Raw genomic sequence first — 17,304 nt, 5'->3', positions numbered from 1 at the left:
TTTTGGTAAGGAACTACCCATGCAGAAAGCAGGAGAGGTCTGTGAGGGTTCTGCAGGAAGAGAAGATGCAGCAGCTCCAAGGCTGCATGAGCTTGGTGCATTCTCATAATACCTGCATTTATTGAGCACTTCATGTATGCCTCATCCTTTCAAAGTGCGTTCATGTGAACTATCTTACTGAATCCTCACACACCTGAGTAGCCTGGGAAGAGTATTTGATTATTTATCATCGTATTCGGCAGGCAGTTGAGGAAATGGAGGCTCAGAGAGGTGAAAAGACTTGCCCAAGGTCATACAGCTGGGAAGTGGAGGAGCTGGGACTTGAACTCATGTTATTAGTCAACACAACTGCCTCCTCTCACTTGGGACAGAAGGGAGGCTCAACTCCTTAGGCAACAGTACCAGAGCCTAGGGGCTAGGGCCATTGTGTTCTGCACCCTGTGGCCTCAGCCTTCTCATCCGTACAGAGGGTATGAGTTACTGATGACCCTTAAGGCCTCTGACCCAGGGACAATTGGGTTCTTAGGGTGGGCAGATTAGAAAATATTAATTTAAGACACTCAGTAGAATTTGAATTTCTGATTATCAACGAGTAACTTTTTTACTATGAGTATGCCCCCAATATAATTAAGCCTAAGTATAAATAATTATATCATCAACCCCAGCACAACGCCAGGTTGCAGACTACAAGTCCCATAATCCACTGCGACATTCCCTTTTAGGAACCTGTCATGATTTTTTGATTCTTCTTTCATTCATTTATCCAAAAATTATATAACCCACCCGTTGTGTGCCAGGCCTTGGGTCAAGTTCCGAGGAATACATCAGTGCACAAAGCAAACACAAGTCTTTGCCCTCAGGCAATTTAACATCTATATTCTTTGGGAGTTTTAAGTGTTTTTTCCCCAGACATCTGCCAGGAAGACTTCAGCTCCCATGATCCCGTGTGCTTGCTCGAGACTACAATTCCCAGGGGCCCTAGAGCAACAGGTCCGCCCCTCTCTTCCTTATTTCTAACTTTCTTCCGGGTCGCAAGGTCACCTCCTGTACAACCTCTTTTCCTCTCGTCCCTCGCCTTTCTCCCACGGCAAAAACAGGGTTTCAGTAAGTTACACTGCTAATAGTTTGTTTTAAAGTCTCCGTATTTTCTCACTTGGAGTTTAAGCGGAACTTTAGCCGACAGTCCACCACAGCTTTATTAGGGAATAACAGAATGGGCCCACAACTCCCTTGGCGCTCCGAGAGCCGGGAAGACTACAACTCCCAGTAGGCAGCGCGGCGGACGGGCGGCCCTCGGCGGTGCCGGCAGGACCCCGGGGCGGGCGCGGGCTGCCCCGCGCGGCGCCCGCAGGACCCCGGCGCCTACCCATGCCGAGGTGAGTCCGCGGGAGCCACCGCCACCGCCGTCCCGACCCCGCCGCCGCCCCGCGCGGCCCCGCCGCAGGCCAGGATGCTGGAGGAAGCGGGTGAGGTGCTGGAGAATATGCTGAAGGCGTCGTGCCTGCCTCTCGGCTTCATCGTCTTCCTGCCCGCGGTGCTGCTGCTCGTCGCACCGCCGCTGCCCGCCGCCGATGCGGCGCACGAGTTCACCGTGTACCGCATGCAGCAGTACGACCTGCAGGGGCAACCCTACGGTGCGTGGACCCGGGCCCCTGGCCTTCCCCCTGGGCCCGGCTCTTCTCCTGGGCTCTTGGTCTCCCCCAGCTCAGCTTCCCGGCTGGGGCCCTGACCTCCCGCCCAGCCTCCCGCCTCCCTAGGGCCCCGGCCTATGCCAGCCGGGATGCCCCTTCCCGTGGTTCGGTCTCTGCTCCCTGGGCCTCAGGACCTGCCTCTCCCACACGTCCAGCAGGAGTTAAGCTTGCAGACCTCACTTGGGCCGCCAGACCCTTTACCGGAGCTCCAGGCAAGTCCGAGCCTGGATACCTGAACCGCTGCTGGGCCCCTAGCTCTCTGTGTCCAGTGTCCTGGGGACCCACCGCGCTGGCTCCCACAGCCCTCTGGCCCCGTCCCCGACAAGGGCTACCTGCTCCAGAACGCAGAACTCCCTCCCAGCCTCAGGCCACACTGTCGCTGCTCCTGACCTCTCCCCACTCCCCAGCTGGAACAGAACGCCAGCCTTGGGCCTCCTTGATTTGGAGTGGAGTCTCTCAGCGCCGTTCTTCAGGCTAAGCTGGACAACCCTGCACAGCCCTTCAGCACCCCGGTGCGCTTTATCTAGTGCTCACATTCTGCCCTGCTTTAGGGCTTAGAGCTCTGATCGCTCACCCCAGCCTGTCTCTATGTCAAGACCCTCCCTACTCCCTGGTCCCAGCTCATGAATTAGGTTCCTCAGAAATTATCCTGCCTTTGGGCTCCTGAAATCCGTTGGACCCCATGTACTGCTCCCTGCTTGGGAGCGTACCCACCCCTCAGCCCTCCTGCTGCTCCTTCTCCCCAGGATTTCAGGCCTCCAGGCCTGGATCCTGCCTTGCTTCTGTTCTCCAGCCCTGCCTCCTCATCTGTTAAAGTCTTTCGAAAGTGCCCTCTCTTTTCCCGGCCTTTATGTAGCTGGTGTTCCAGAACCTTCTGGCCTCTGGTTTCTCCCCCAACTTGGTGTCTAAGGCCCATCCACCCCATGAGGGCTTCTCCTCCCCGGTCCCCCGGTCCCCTCATCTCTGAGCCCTGGTTCTCTTGGACTGACCTCTCTTGTTGGAACATCAGGGCCAACCTGAGTCCCCTGGACCCCTCGCCACCGCCAGGTCTTCAGGGAGCCCCAGTGTCTGGAGACATCCCCCTCAGACCCCTTCTCACCCCAGAGTTACATCATTTCTGTTTAGTGCAGCGGTTGTCAATCCATGGGTCCCTGAGTGATGACTTTGGGTTGTCATGATTGACAGCCTCCTGGCATTTAGTGGGGCCAGGCCAGGGGTGCTGCCCCACACCTCACCGTGCCTGGGACAACCTCACTCAGAAAATTATCTGGGCCAGATTGTCAGCAGTGCCAAGGGGGAGAACTCAGAGTTACAGTGTTGGCTGCAGACCCCAGCCTCCTCACCAGTGGAGTGGTAAGCCAGGAGCCCCTAAGGAGTGGGCAGTTTATATGTGTTGTTGGCATCCCCCTAGGAAGAGGGTCTATGCCAGTGGTGTCACAGGTGGCCCTTTGGGATGACTTTTGGTGTTTCATCATCATAATTCTGAATAGCCACGTGTGACTAGCATCTCTGCCCAGTCTGGAGGATCCCGCCATCCCGTTGGCGGGATCCTAGCTCTCTCCAGATCAACTCGCCGGTCCGTCCCTCACCGTGTCACTCCCCTGTCCTGGCTCACACTGGGAGCCTTGCTGCGAGCTCTCCTAGCAGCTCTCCCAGCTCTGCTCCCAGCTCTGCCCCTTGGGTAGCTGTAATCTGGCCGTGTGGATGCCCCGTGTCTCCTGCTGCCTGTTCAGCGCTGGCCTGCTTGCTGATATGGCCCCCTGTCCTTGCCCAGACAGGCACTTCCTGACACTCGTCCTCCACGTGGGCCCTCGGAACCTTCAGTACTTTCTCCCTGTCCTCCTCCCCTCCTCTCTCTGAGTCCTTGCCCCCAGTCCTTGATTCCTTGCTATTCTTTTTTCTGACCCCGTGACTCCCTCACCCCACACACCCTCCTTCCTGGCCCCCATCTTTGCCAGACACTGAGTGGGCACCGGGATGAGCAGAGGGGCGTGGCGGGGCGCCCACCCATCTCGGCTCACACATCTACACCCCCACCCTGGTCCCACCCAGCAGTGTCCCCCGTTGGCAGGGATGCGGGGCGCCCGCCACTCTCTGGGGAGATGCTGGTGCGGTAGTCCAGTGGAGCAGGGAACCCCAGCTCCCTCCCAGTGGTGGAGAATCTTGAGAGCTGCTCTGCTGGGTCATCACTGATTGCAGTGTCCCCAGCATCGCGCATGCCCTTGCTTTGAACCTGGTTTCCCAACTTCCTGTCCGCTCTCCGCACCTCTTGAGAAACCGGCAGCCCGGCAGCCGGGCAGGAGAGGTGTGTGCTCTTTGAGCTGGGGTGAGCTGGGCCCTGGGTGTGGCCTGCCTCCCCGCCCTCCCACAACGGACTCCGGCCTCCCTGGGCTGGGCCGCTCATGCCCATCCCACTTGGTCCCCTGCAGAAATGGCCCTGGTAGGCGGGGACGTGGGCACCCACTCCAGGCACCGGGACGGGCACTCTGGCCCTTGTTGTAAATAAAGTTTTATTGGCACTCTGCCACGCCTACAGTCGGCTTTGCACTGCATAAGACTAGTGCTACTGTAGGGAGAGAGGACTGGCCTTCGATTGCAAAGTCTGCGACCTCCATTCAGGTCTGGTCCCATCGTGGGGACCTGCAACTTCCCTTCCAGGTGTCCAGAGCCTGTCGTGACGCAGGGGCAACAGGCCTCGCAGACTTCAGCCTTGCGCCAACTAAGGCGGTCTCTGTTCTTGGGGTGCTTGGCCTCTGAGGGGGCACTTGGGGGGCTGGTGTCTGCCTGACCCTGCTCTCACCCCCTCCTTCCGCTCTCTGGCCATCCTCCTCCTCCTGGAAAGCGGGCCACAGTAGGCTCCACAGGCGGCCCCATGTGTCCCCACCCCGAGGTGACATCTGAGCCACCCCCGGGAGGCTGCGGGCCCCCTGGGAGGCTGCGGCTGGGACAGGGCGTGGGGGAGGGGCCCACCCACCCTTTCAGAGTTTCAAGGGCACCTGAAGGTCTCTGCCGCCCTCCCCTACCAGGCCCTCGGGGGCTCCCATGTCACCCTAAAGCAGAAGAGGGGCCCCGGAGGGGTGGGGAGAGGCATGGAGGCCCTAGCCTGGGGCGCACGGCCCGGCTCCCTGGGTCACTGGCCCCTGCCCCTGAGACGGCCCTGCCCTTTCCACCTGGGACGCCATCCCTTCTGTGTCCTGCCAGTCCCCTCCCCCGGACTGGCCTTCAGGATGAGCTGTAGAAAGCAACCCCTCTCCTGCTGGCCAGTGCATTCCTGCAAAGCAGTGGGGGAGGGGGGGACCCTGCCCCCAGTCTGAGCCTGAGGCTTCGTGGGGGCCTGGTGTGTCCCCAAGGACACCATGTCACCTTGCCCGGCCACCTCGTTCTCCAGGCAGCATGGTCCGGCTCCCATGGGGAAACAGACCTGTTTGTCTGCATTGTTGCCTTTACACTTGCTGTGAGGGGCTGGGGTGTAGGAGGATTAGTGTGCTTGCTTTGTGCATCCCAGCTCAGCCAGGGCCTGTGAGACATTTTGGGCACTGTGTGCCTTTGTCATCTGGGAGGTCTGACCGAAGAATCTGGAGTTTCGCCAGCATCCTGCTGAGTGCTAGTGGCCCCGGCAGTTGAGGGGGCCTGCCCGAGCCCCGCCTCCCCTCAGTCCAGGGAGGACAGAGGGCCCCGAGGACCGTGCACCCAGGCTGTGCAACCACGGGAGTCCACGTGCTGCATCAGATGTCTGCCCTGCTTCTTGCCCCTCCAGCTGTCAGGGCAGTGGTGCCCTGTGTGTGAGGGGACCCACCAGCCTTGGAACAGTGGGCTTCTCTGGTGGCTCAGACAGTAAAGGATCTGCCTGTGACGCTGGAGACCTGGGTTCAATCCCTGGTTTGGGAAGATGCCCTGGAGGAGAAAATGGCAACCCACTCCAGTATTCTTGCCTGGGAAATCCCATGGACAGAGGAGCTTGGTGAGCCACAGTCCATGGGGTCGCAGAGTCAGATACGACTGAGCGACTTTCACTTTGGCTGCACAATCCTGGTTACAGCCTGCCCCTTCCACTCGTGGGAAGAAGTCAGTTGCCTGGAATAAGCTTGTGAGCAAGGCAGGGTCCATGCCAGGAGGCAGCTTCTCACTTCCTACCTGATTCTCTGGATCTTTTCTTGAGACAAATCTGGGTGGCCCTGCTCCCAGGGGCCATGGGGCCATGTCTGAGGTTGTCTGTGATTACCATATCTAGAGGGGTCCTGGCAACACGGGTGTGGGGGCCAGGGAGGCTGCCCTACACCCTACAGCATCCAGGATGGCCCACAGGCTACAGTGTGGCCCTGACTGTGGAAGAAGGTGGACAAACCCTGGTGCTTGCCCTCCTGAGGGGCCTTGGGGAGACCAAGCATTTGTTCATTCATTCCATGTCCTAAGCGCGCTAGGCTGGTAGTTGCTAGGTGATGCTGGGTGCACACTGCAGTGAACAAGGTTGGTGCCCCTGGAACCCCCAGGCTAGTTGCAGGGTGGGGGTGGTGTTGGCCTGGAGAGGGCAGGGTTTGGGTTTTCCTCAGGACATTGGGTTGGGAACCTGGGGGTGAGGAGGTGCAGCCCCCTAGGTTGGGGGCTCCCCCTGCTGGTGTCTGGACCCTGGAGTGGAGTGGGTATTGGGGGGACTGTGCAGGGCGTCTCCGAACAATCTGGGCAGTGCAGGAGGCTGGGAGTTGGGTTTGCTCAGCTGACACTTGTCAGCCCTGCAGGTCCTGGAGCCATGGGGAACCCAGTGGTGAAGGACTCGGGGAGCAAGACCAACTGAGTTCCAGTCCCAGTGCTCTTGCTGACGGTCTTGCCTGGTGGTGGGGGCGGGTGGCTTGGGGGGACCCTGGCTGCCTCTGTCGGGTGGGTTGAGGGCACCAGCCCCCTGAGCTGCTTCAGACACACGGGGTGGGGTGGGGACACATTGCCCGGTCCAGCGGGCAGCCCGCACATGATTGCCGGGTGGCTGAGCGGACAGGGACATCACTTTCTGGGGGATGACTGCAGCACGGGGTATGGTGCGGAGAGGCGAGTGCGAGAGCAGACAGCCGGTAGGGCCCTGGTCTAGGTGGGTGTGGAGGGGAGGTTGGCCCAGGGAGAAGGTTCTTGGAAGGCCCCGCGAGCCCCCGGCGGGTGGCTGGCGGACGGCAGGGGTCCGGCGCCCCACTCAGGGTCGCATCCCCACAGGCACGCGGAACGCGGTGCTCAACACAGAGGCGCGCACCATCGACGCGGACGTGCTGAGCCGGCGCTGCGTGCTCGTGCGGCTGCTGGACTTCTCGTACGAGCGCTACCAGCGTGCCCTGCGCCAGTCTGCCGGCGCTGTGATCATCATCCTACCGCGGACCATGGCCGCTGTGCCGCAGGACGTCGTCCGGGTGAGCCCCGCCTCGCCCCGGGGTCCCCTCTCTCCCTCCGGACCCCCTCCCCCCCCCCGCAAATCGAATGCGTGCTTCTCGCGCAGCAATTCATGGAGATTGAGCCCGAGATGCTGGCCATGGAGACCATCGTTCCCGTGTACTTCGCCGTAGAGGACGATGCCTTGCTGTCCATCTACGAGCAGACGCAGGCCGCCTCCGCCTCCCAGGGCTCCGCCTCTGCCGCCGAAGGTGGGCTGGTGGGGGTTGCTACAGGGTGGGGGGGCGAGTGGATAGGCTGCGCTGTGCTGCTTCTGCCCCCGCCCCCCCTTTCCAAGCCAACACGTGCTTAACCATGGGGGCACCGCTCATCATAGATCGCATCTTGGCAGTCGCCACCCGCAGGGAGGAATCTTCCCAGACCAGGGGTCGAACCCTCGTCCTTTGCACTGGTGGGTGTATGCATTACCAGTGAGCCACCAGGGAATCTCTACAGTTGTGTTTTTAAACGTTTAAATGTGTAAAGAACAGAAGAATTTGAGGCAGGGTGAGCTCCTGGGTGTTTTAAGCAGCCCCTGCCCCCAGGTGAAGTGGACCATTAGCTCACACCCTCTCCCAGTTCTGGAGATAAGAAAACTTTCCTTTTTATGAATCTTTGGGTTTTCACACCATCTCGGCTTTTGGGGCTGGGCTGGAGGGTCATGAGCTGTCTGATGGGAAACTCCTGTTTCGGCATCCCTGCTCAAGTGATCCTTGGAAAGCTGGGTCAGAGGCAGTGTGCACCCCTCTGTGATTTAGGAAGGGTCCCTGATGGGGCAGAACGAGGGCACACATGACTCCCGCATGGGAACCAGGAGACTATTTTACCAGTCCTTGTCCTGGATGCCCAGATTCTTTCCCATGTCCAGTTATCGCGTTGTGTTCTATCCATGTGATCAGTCCCGCTTTTGCTCAGACTGAACACTTAGAGTCTGGGGTAACGAGGACCCAGGTTCTGGTCTGGGACCCCCCCCCCCCCCCCCCAGCTGCTGCAGGGCAGTCACGGGGCTCAGGCTGACCCTCCCTGGCCCTGTATCCAGTGCTGCTCCACACCGCCACCGCCAACGGCTTCCAGATGGTCACCAGCGGGGTCCAGAGCAAGGCCGTGAGCGACTGGCTCATCACCAGCGTGGAGGTAAGTGCCTGATGCCTAACTGCCTGTCCCCACTGGAGGGGCCTCTTCTTGGGCGAGGGGATCAAGTCGCCACCTCTGGGGAGGTGGGGCTCCTCCAGGTCCTCCTGCTTCCCCGACCCCTGCCTCCAGGAGTGGCCACCCCCTTCCCTTCATGGAACATACACTGAGCTGGGAGAGAGGAGAGCTCGGGGCAGCAGTTAAAGCAGAGTGCAGAAAAATCCAGACACCCATCTCCCATCAGGAGGCGTCCAGGCCAGAGCAAGCTCCCAAGTCCTCCCCCACTTCCATTCTCCCCACGGGCAAACGTGGGGTTTTATCACTGCTCCCCCCAGAAAAAAGCTCTGAGCAGTTTTGGTCCCACTTCCTGCACAAGGAGGCCTCCGCTGTCTCCTTGCAGGGCAGCCCTCCATCCAGAGAGTAAAGGCTGCAGGGCCTTAGCGCCTGATGCCCTCAGGCAGTGCTCTGGACAGGCTGTCTTCCCAACTGTTCCTTGTTGCATTTGACGGAGGGCCGGTTTACACAAGAGGATGCTGACTCCTGGGCTCTTCCTGTGCTGTCCCTACGGGCGGGGTCTCCATCAACAGAGCTCAGCCCTTGAAGGGTAGGCCTGGTTTCTGGGTGGAGAAGCAGAGCTGGCACCTTGGCCCCCAGCAGAGTCTGGCCCGCCTGTTTCTGTAAATAAAGTTTTACTGGGAAGTAACCATGTCCACTGGTCCACTGGTGCCCACGCTGTAGCTGGCAGAGCCTAGAACCCTGCCCCCCGAGGTGAGGGTGGCTGTTGCTTCCTATGGGCAGGCCCTCCACACCCATGTCTCTACAGGGGCGGCTGACTGGGCTGGGTGGAGAGGACCTGCCCACCATCGTCATCGTGGCCCACTATGATGCCTTTGGGGTGGCCCCGGTATGTCCACGCCCTCCCCGCCCAGCTGGGGGCTCTAGCTTCAGGCTAGCAGGGTTGGGGGAGCTTCCCACGCGTGCCGGGGTTGGGCCACGCCAAGGGGGCATCAGTCGGGTTTGGGCAGAGCTGGGGTCTAGCGCGGGAGAGGAGGCGATCCCAGCTGAACTGGAAAGGAGGACCGAAGGTAAGATTGTGGGGGTGGGGTTCAGAGTGGGCCCCAGGCCGGGGTGGAGGTGGGTGGTGCTGCGCGCAGAAGTGGGCTGAGCATGCCCTTTCTTCCTGCCTGCAGTGGCTGTCGCACGGTGCGGACTCCAACGGGAGTGGTATCTCGGTGCTGCTGGAGCTCGCCCGCCTCTTCTCCAGGCTGTACACCTACAAGCGCACCCACGCCGCGTGAGTGACAGGGCCCGGGCCAGGGGCGGGCCCGACCCGGGATCTCAGAGTCAGTTCAGTCAGGCCCCGCCCCTCCAGGCCCACCCACCTACCCCCTTCCCCAGGAATCCCACCAGGGGCTGGGCTGCTTCCAGGTGCAAGAAACAGAAACCCCTGCAAAGGTCTCTCGCGGGGGCACCTGTCCACACAGCACGGTGCCCCAGGAGAGCAGGGCCCTAGTAGCTAGCGGGTCTCCCCAAACTTCACACTCCAGGCCACACACCTGCTGTCACGCAGATGGCTTGAGAAGCACTGTGCTCACGTTCCTTGGGGGGCCGGGGGTGGGGTGGGGGTGGGCAGGCGTTGAGATCAAGGTGTTGGCAGGGCCGCACTTGCTGTGTTTCTTTTGTAAAGACTGCCCTGGTTGTGGTGAGGTGGGTGCAGCTGGGGTGGGGGCCCAGTTACATGGTCCTTCACCACCTGCCTGGCTTCACTCCTGCTCAGGGAGGTGGTGCCGAGTTCCCATCACTTCCTGTTTCCTGGTTGGTCCACCCAGTCTCTCCTGGTTCAGAGCTCAGAGAGGTCTCTGGAGCCTCCCTTCTCACCCTGGAGACACTGGGTGATGTTGGGATGTCTGGTTGTCAGGACTGGGGGGCTCCTGGCACTCACTTGTGGGGGCCAGGGATGTGCCCAGCGCCCGCAGTGCTCAGGATGCCCGATGTCAGCAGTGCCAGGACAGGGTGGGATTTGGTACTCGGCGGGGAGACCACCCCCTCCTTGTCAGGAGCCTGGACTCCCATCTGTCAACTCTGTGGCCCCACTCCTCCCTGCCAGGTACAACCTCCTGTTCTTTGCTTCCGGAGGAGGGAAGTTTAACTACCAGGGCACCAAGCGCTGGCTGGAAGACAACCTGGACCACACAGGTGAGCGGCCCCGCAGCCGGGGTGGGGTCTGGGGCCCCGGCACTCCCCTACACCTCCCCGCCCACCAGCCCTCACTGTCTGCAGATTCCAGCCTGCTCCAGGACAACGTGGCCTTCGTCCTCTGCCTGGACACTGTGGGCCGGGGGGATAGCCTCCACCTGCACGTGTCCAAGCCGCCCAGGGAGGGGACGCTACAGCATGCCTTCCTGCGGGAGCTCGAGACGGTAGGTGCCCCGTGAAGGCTGAGTGGGGACATGGGAGCTGCTCGTGTGAACCCTGGGGCCTCAGCTGGGTTTCCGAGGGGCAGGTGGGCTTCTCCCCAGGTTCCAGAAGCAGGAGGTTCAGGGAGGGACTGGGGATCCATCGGGCGGCAGGGGCCACCTGTACAGAGGCCGGTGAAGCCAGGGCGTGGCACATGGGCACCAGGCAGAGCCTGATAGCTCCCCTTGCAGGTGGCCGCCCACCAGTTCCCCGAAGTGCGGTTCTCCATGGTGCACAAGAAGATCAACCTGGCTGAGGATATCCTGGCCTGGGAGCACGAGCGCTTCGCCATCCGCCGGCTGCCCGCCTTCACCCTGTCCCACCTGGAGAGCCACCGTGATGGCCAGCGCAGCAGCATCATGGACGTGAGGTGAGAGCCCCCCCACCCCCATCAGATTGAGCCAGTCGGGGCCCGTCAGGCTTCCTGGAGGAGGTGGCGCCAGAACCGAGGGGCATGAGCCAGGAGAAGAGAGGGAAGAATTGATTGGGCGGGGTGCTGGGAGAGCCAGTGGCCGCCACCTCACCCTGCCTCCGCAGCAACCTGCACCCCACACCCACTCGGGTCGGGATGTGTCGCCTCCGACGCTCCCCTCCTCTGGTCCTGTGTGGCCTCAGCCCTCGCTGACCCTGGACTTGTGGCTGTGATGCCGTCCTCGTCTCCGTCGTCATGGGTCCCCTCCCCGTGCCTGTGTCCAGGCTCCCCTCCTTATGAGGACAGAGCCATGGACTTCGGGACCTCCTGCTCCACTGTGACCGCATATTAACCAGTCACGTCTGCAGACACCCTGCTGCCAGCTCGGGTCCCATTCTGGAGTTTGGGCGGCCGTGGGTGTGGGGGACACCGTAGCCCCTCCACAGGGTGTTACCTCAGCTCTGCCCTCAGCAGCCGGCGGAGGCAAGCAGATGTCCTGGCCCCCAACCCCATACCCCAGGTTCTGGAGGAGCACACAGGCCCAGAGCCGTCTGGTCACTGAGGCCCACAGGCATCCTCAGGACTCAGCTGGGCACCCGGGGCAGCCCTGTGGGGGGTGGGCCTGACCCAGAGAGGAGCCCGAGGGGTGGGGTGGGGGACCATCCTCTGGGAAGGCTGTTGTTTTTTCTGTCTTTTCATCATCAGACACGTATGTGATCATTCTTGGTTTTGGGTGATTGATGCCACTTCCAAATATGTATGTTTTTAAAATCTGCCCTCTAAGGGAGGTGGGAGAGGAGTTTAGGATGGGGGGGTACTCATGTACAGCCGTGGCTGATTCATGTCGATGTATGGCAGAAACCACCACGATATTGTAAAGAAATTAACCTCTAATTAAAATAAATAAATAAAGTAAAAATAAGTAAATAAATAAAATCTGTCCTCGAAGGTCTCGGGTTGACTCGAAAACCCTTACCCGAAACACGAGGCTCATCGCTGAGGCCCTGACCCGCGTCATCTACAACCTGACAGAGAAGGTGAGCCCCTGGCCAACCGCGAGCCACCCCCTCCCCGCCACCCCCTGCCCCCCAGCCCCCAGTGGGTCTGAATTCAGCCCCGGCCTGCCTCTCTGCAGGGAACGCCCCCGGACATGCCGGTCTTCACGGAGCAGATGGTAATGGCCTGGCCGGCGGGTGGGTGGGCTCGGGGGCGTGGTGGGAGTGTGTGGGGGTCCTGTGACCACCGCCGCGTCCCCGCAGCAGATCCAGCAGGAACAGCTGGACTCGGTGATGGACTGGCTGACCACCCAGCCACGGGCCGCCCAGCTAGTGGACAAGGACGGCACGTTCCTCAGCACGCTGGAGCACTACCTCAGTCGCTACCTGAAGGAGGTCAAGCCGCACCATGTCAAGGCCGACAAGCGGTGAGGCCAGGCGCAGCCCCTGCCACCAGCTGGCAGAGGGCCCTTCCAGGGTCTCCCTGCCACACCCTGGAACCAGATGGAGCAAATGGAAACTCAGGGTGAAATGTCACAGGATGAGTGAACAGTGCGGGTGCCCTATTAAATCTGAGCTCCAGGTGAACGACGAACTATCCCAGCATAATACCTCTCACGTGGTGTCTGGGACACACTTCCACTGAGAGCCCGTGTCGTCTTTATCTTCAGTCCTCACAGAACTGAAGCCCTGTGTTTTATCTGGCAGCCCTGTACCCCTGCCCACCCTCTGTGATCCACCTGTGCCCTGGGCCTCAGGCGACTCCTACCCCAGGCCCCCTTCTGCCCTCAGAATGCTCTTGCCCTCTGCAAGCCTCCTGGATTTTGTCTTCTTTCTGTTTGATGCTCCCAAGTTCCCTGGTTGGGCTGAATGAGGGCTGAGGAAGGGTGTCTGGGGGACCCTCAGGCAGGAGACACCCCTCCTCCTCCACAGACAGCTCAGTGCCACTCACTGGCTCTCCATCTTCCTCCCAATTTGTGCCACTCCAGGGAGACAGAGCTCTTGAACAGAAGAAACTGAGGGTCCCAGTGGACCCACAGCTGTGGAGCTGGGGCTTCCGAGTCCTCAGCTGTGATCATTCTCCCTCTATAGAAACCAGACCAGAGAATTTCCAGTCACCACACTTTGTTCTTAGAGAGTTGTTGGCTCAGAAAGCCATAGAAGAGGTGTTAGTTCAGAATAAAGGACATCCTTCCTTAGGACAGACAGTGGCAACCCCCTGCAGACACATACCCAGGGTCCTCCCTGCTGCTGTGTTCCTGGGCTAGTGGGACTTCGGGTGGCTCTGATGTCAGGGTGAGCCCACTGAGCAAGTGCTCTCTTGCCAGGGACCCTGAGTTTGTCTTCTACGACCAGCTGAAGCAGGTGATGAACGCCTACAGGTGAGCACCCTGAGTCACCGCCCAGGGGCCTGGGTCCTCAGAACAGCTGGGAGCAGCCGGCTGACCGCCTCCGCCACCCCCTCCCCTCCCCAGGGTCAAGCCAGCCATCTTCGACCTGCTCCTGGCCGTCTGCATTGGTGCCTACCTCGGGATGGCCTACACGGCAGTCCAGGTAAGCAAGGGGCGGCGGGAGGCGGGTCCTTGTGGGAGCCCAACGGGTGGCCCTTTCCCCCGCCCCGGTCTCATTGGAGTCCTCCCACCACCCCCAGCACTTCGACCTCTTGTACAAAACTGTTCAGAGACTGCTGAAGGCCAAGACGCAGTGACCAGGCTGCCATCCCCGCCTCACCTGGAGGGCAGGGCCTCCCCCTTCGTGGCCGAAACCCTGAATTACAGAGCTTTTCTGTGTTGCTCTTGAGGACTTGGGGGCTTCTTTCTCTTTTTTGTCCTTTGCGCTCTCCTGGAGGAGCGTTGGTGGAGGCCTGGGGCCAGGTCACAGACTCGGGGACAAATGTGTGGATGAGCCCCCCACCCTAGAGTTGGCCCCATGGCCCTGGGGTGTAAGCCATGGTCAAGAAAGAGGAAACGAGTCCAGCGTGGCCTTGGGCATCACCCCTGCCTAAGACGCTGACCCTGGACCTGGCAGTCGCAGGCCAAGGAAGTCGGGCCAGGCCACCCCCCAAACCCCCAGCCCTCCACCACGCTGGCTCTGTTCTGACCTCGAGGCTGCCCTCCGCATTCCCCGACTGCCCCCCCCACCCCGCCACCCCGCCCCACGCTCCAGTAACCCGGGCTCTCCCTTCTACCCTGTCTGGAGAGTGCACCGCAGGGCCTCCGGGTCTCTGGATTCGGCCCCTCCCTCCCAGCCTTGTGCTCCGCCTCCATACCCCCCAGCCCGGCTGAGGGGAGCCAGCTCAGGGGGCGGCCTCCAGATTCCCTGAAGCCCCTGAGCAGCTGGCGCCCTGGACACCCGGCACCCTCCCTGTCGGCTCTCTCTCCCCGCCTCTGGGTTCCTCTGCCCCGCCCCCTGCCCGGGAGTCCCGCCCACCCGGCCCCGCCCACCTCTCCTAGTCCCTGGGGCTCCTGCTCAGCCTGTTCTGCGGAGCCCTGGGGGTGGAGGCAGCCCCTCTGCTCCTGTCCCAGGGGCTCGATTTCCTCATCTGCAAGGAGGAGGTCGCATTCAGGGGGAGCGTGTGCCCCTATATCCCCGGAGGGCACGTGACCACAGCGGAGCTCTTCCTGGGACCTGGAGGGGGCAGGTCCAGGCCTGAGCCCCTGGGAAGGGGTGAGGTGGGGGAGGCGAGCAGGGCTGGGAGTGACCTCAGGGAGACCCAGGTGTACCCATTCATTAGCAATATAATCAGTGACTTGTCGAGTGCTGGGGACTCAGGGTCCAGGAGGAGGGACTTCAGGGGCCTACTGGCCACCAGGGAAAGCTTGCCAGCCTTCCAATTCGTAGGGGCCGGGGGCTGGCTCCCTCCCGAAGCCCCCTACCACCCACTGGAGGGAACAGGTGGCTATCTGGCAGGCCTGGGAGAGGCAGGCATGGGGGCTGCAGGTTCCTTGCCCCTCCCCGTCCAGTGGCCTGTCTGCCCCAGACTGTTTACTCAGTGCGCGGCCCCTTCTAGGGTGATGCGGGGCTGGTGGCCCACCCTTCCCCGGGTGTGAATGTGTGAGCCAGGGACCGGCTGGGGATGCCGAGTGAGTGTCCTTCCTTCCTGGGGGGCATGGTCAGGGCCACTGACTAGGTGGAGCTCAGGCTGCTTCTGGGATGCGGCCAGACGATGAGAAATAAAGCCATAACAAACCACAGCGTCTCGTGTCCTGTCGGGGCTGGGGCCTCAGGGTCTGGACAGACCCCCTGAGGGTCGTATGCATTTCTTGGGGGGTTGGGGAGGAGCCTCATGCCTGTATAAAGAGCAGAGTCAGCGTCCTTCCTGCCCCTAGCTGGGACCACCACCTGCCCCATGACAACATGAAGGTGACAGCCAGCTCAGAGCTGATAGATCATGGCGGGGGGGGTGGGGGGGGGGGCGTACCACAATACACCTGGGATCCATTATCCGCCAGCCCTGGAGGCGGTGAGGGCCAGGGTCCCGTGTATCTCCCGGCTCCTGGCCTCAGGGTCGTGTGGCCGTCTCTTCTGACGTCTCATAAGCACGCGTCCGTCTTTGGGTTTAGGGCGCATCCCGCTCCAGCCTGCATACCAACTCACTCCACCTGCAGACGCCCTGTTTCCACATAAGGACACGTTCTGAAGTTCTGTATGGTTGTGAATTTGGAAGGACACCATTCAGCCCGATATGGGAGGAAGGGTGATGGCTGTATGAAGATCAAGCCCACCGGCCATCTGCAGCCCCAGCCCAGGCTTTGGGGAGGCCTTGGCCAGTCATCGGGGTGCCTGGTGCAGCTCCACACTGGGGTTCCAGCATCGGGCTCCCTGCTCTGGGCCTGGGAGCTCCTGAGGGGATCGCCTGCTTCCTGGGCTCCACTGGGGGGACCCCTGATCTGGGGCCTGTCCCTATTGGCTTCTGCCTGTCTGCACCATTCTCAGTGCCTTTGTGTCAGGGTCCCTGCATCGGCGGCTTTGGTTTTGGGGAGCAGAAAACAGAGTACAGAGACGTGTGCAGCGGGGAGAGGAAGCCTGGGGGAGGTAGGCAGTACAGGGGGTGTGGTTTGAACTCCACGGCTTCAGCCAAGAAAGAGGACTGTGAGATCCTTGACCCCAGGGAAGTGCGGAGCCTTGGGGGAGCTGTGGGCAGAGGAGGGGTTGGACTCGGGTGCTCACGGGCGCCCTCTGGTGGCAGCTTTGGGGAAGGCAGACTGGGAGCGGGTACCCCCAGCAGGTCAGGGGGCTATGCTTGTCCAGGTGGGGGACACATGCGAGGAGAAGGGGGCTGGGTTCCCTGGACCCAGAGGAGGGGCTTGAAGGCTGTTTCTGGACCGTGTGTGGGCCTGACCACAGGGCTGCTCAAGTCTCCATAGTGACTCCCATCTGCAGGGTCAGTGTCACTGCCGCCCGCCCCTTCTCAGACCCTCATGTCCCCCACACCACTACCCCGAGGCTGGAAGGTGGCTCTGGCCCCAGCTCAGACTCGGGTGAAACTCCCCACGGTTCAGGGGAAAAGCCAACCCCTCCCCTTATTTCAACACAGGCTGTTAACTTCCTCTTCCTTTTCCACGAAACTGTTCCCATTATAACCAAAAACATGAAAACCACAACACCGACAGGCAGACACAGCTGCCGTTATGTATGTGCTGGTGTCTCCCCATCACGTTCACCCTGGGTATGTGACATGTGTACATGGGTGTACACCAAGTCACATTCTGGAAATGAGATCCTCGTGTGAAAAGCAGTATTTCCGTAGGCATGTTAGGTGGTGAGAGGTGCACACATGTGCACACATGTAACACGCACGGAGCCATTGCCACATGGAAGGTGTGGTGTATGCAGAGCCCTCAGCACTCCTCCTGGCTTCCATCCGCGACCCCTCCCTGTGGCCTCCTTGTCCCCAGGTGCCCTCTGGTCCCGCCACAGCAGATCAGTCTCATCCAACTGTGGAGTCAGCCAGTATTTCCCCACCACGTGCCAGGTGCCCTGCTGGGCATACAGACACAGCTGCCCAGCAGAGACCCTGGGGCCTGTGGTCCACTGGAGTAGAAATAACCGCCCCCCCTCCCGGTGTACATGAGGGGGCTTTTGAGTGAAATCAGGGTGACAGGAGGGACTAAGCCATATGGAAATCCAGGATGGTGGTCCAAGCAGACTGCACAGCCCATGCAAAAGCCCTGGGGCAGGACCAGGCCTTGTGAGTTGCAGGAGCAGT

The 17,304-nt window shown here is 61.0% G+C and overlaps 1 protein-coding gene across 2 annotated transcripts; it reads left to right on the top strand.

The window, feature by feature from the left end:
- The first annotated feature begins 1,037 nt into the window (after positions 1 to 1,037).
- Positions 1,038 to 15,287, top strand: NCLN (nicalin). 2 transcript variants are annotated; one of them, XM_043912024.1, is made up of 15 exons: positions 1,038 to 1,634; positions 6,891 to 7,081; positions 7,168 to 7,312; positions 8,140 to 8,234; positions 9,055 to 9,135; positions 9,422 to 9,525; positions 10,339 to 10,427; positions 10,512 to 10,651; positions 10,880 to 11,058; positions 12,050 to 12,137; positions 12,236 to 12,274; positions 12,360 to 12,523; positions 13,424 to 13,477; positions 13,571 to 13,649; positions 13,747 to 15,287. In XM_043912024.1, the coding sequence occupies exons 1-15, from the start codon at positions 1,451 to 1,453 to the stop codon at positions 13,801 to 13,803; spliced, it is 1,689 nt and encodes a 562-aa protein (XP_043767959.1). In that variant the 5' UTR covers positions 1,038 to 1,450; the 3' UTR covers positions 13,804 to 15,287. The 2 variants fall into 2 exon arrangements, with proteins under 2 accessions (XP_043767959.1, XP_043767960.1); XM_043912025.1 differs by having other exon boundaries at positions 1,077 to 1,634; positions 12,363 to 12,523.
- Positions 15,288 to 17,304: the final 2,017 nt, after the last annotated feature.

The sequence above is a fragment of the Cervus elaphus genome, chromosome 9, assembly GCF_910594005.1.
Source record: "Cervus elaphus chromosome 9, mCerEla1.1, whole genome shotgun sequence".
Taxonomy (NCBI): domain Eukaryota; kingdom Metazoa; phylum Chordata; class Mammalia; order Artiodactyla; family Cervidae; genus Cervus; species Cervus elaphus.
This window is presented reverse-complemented; position numbering and strand designations above follow the sequence as displayed.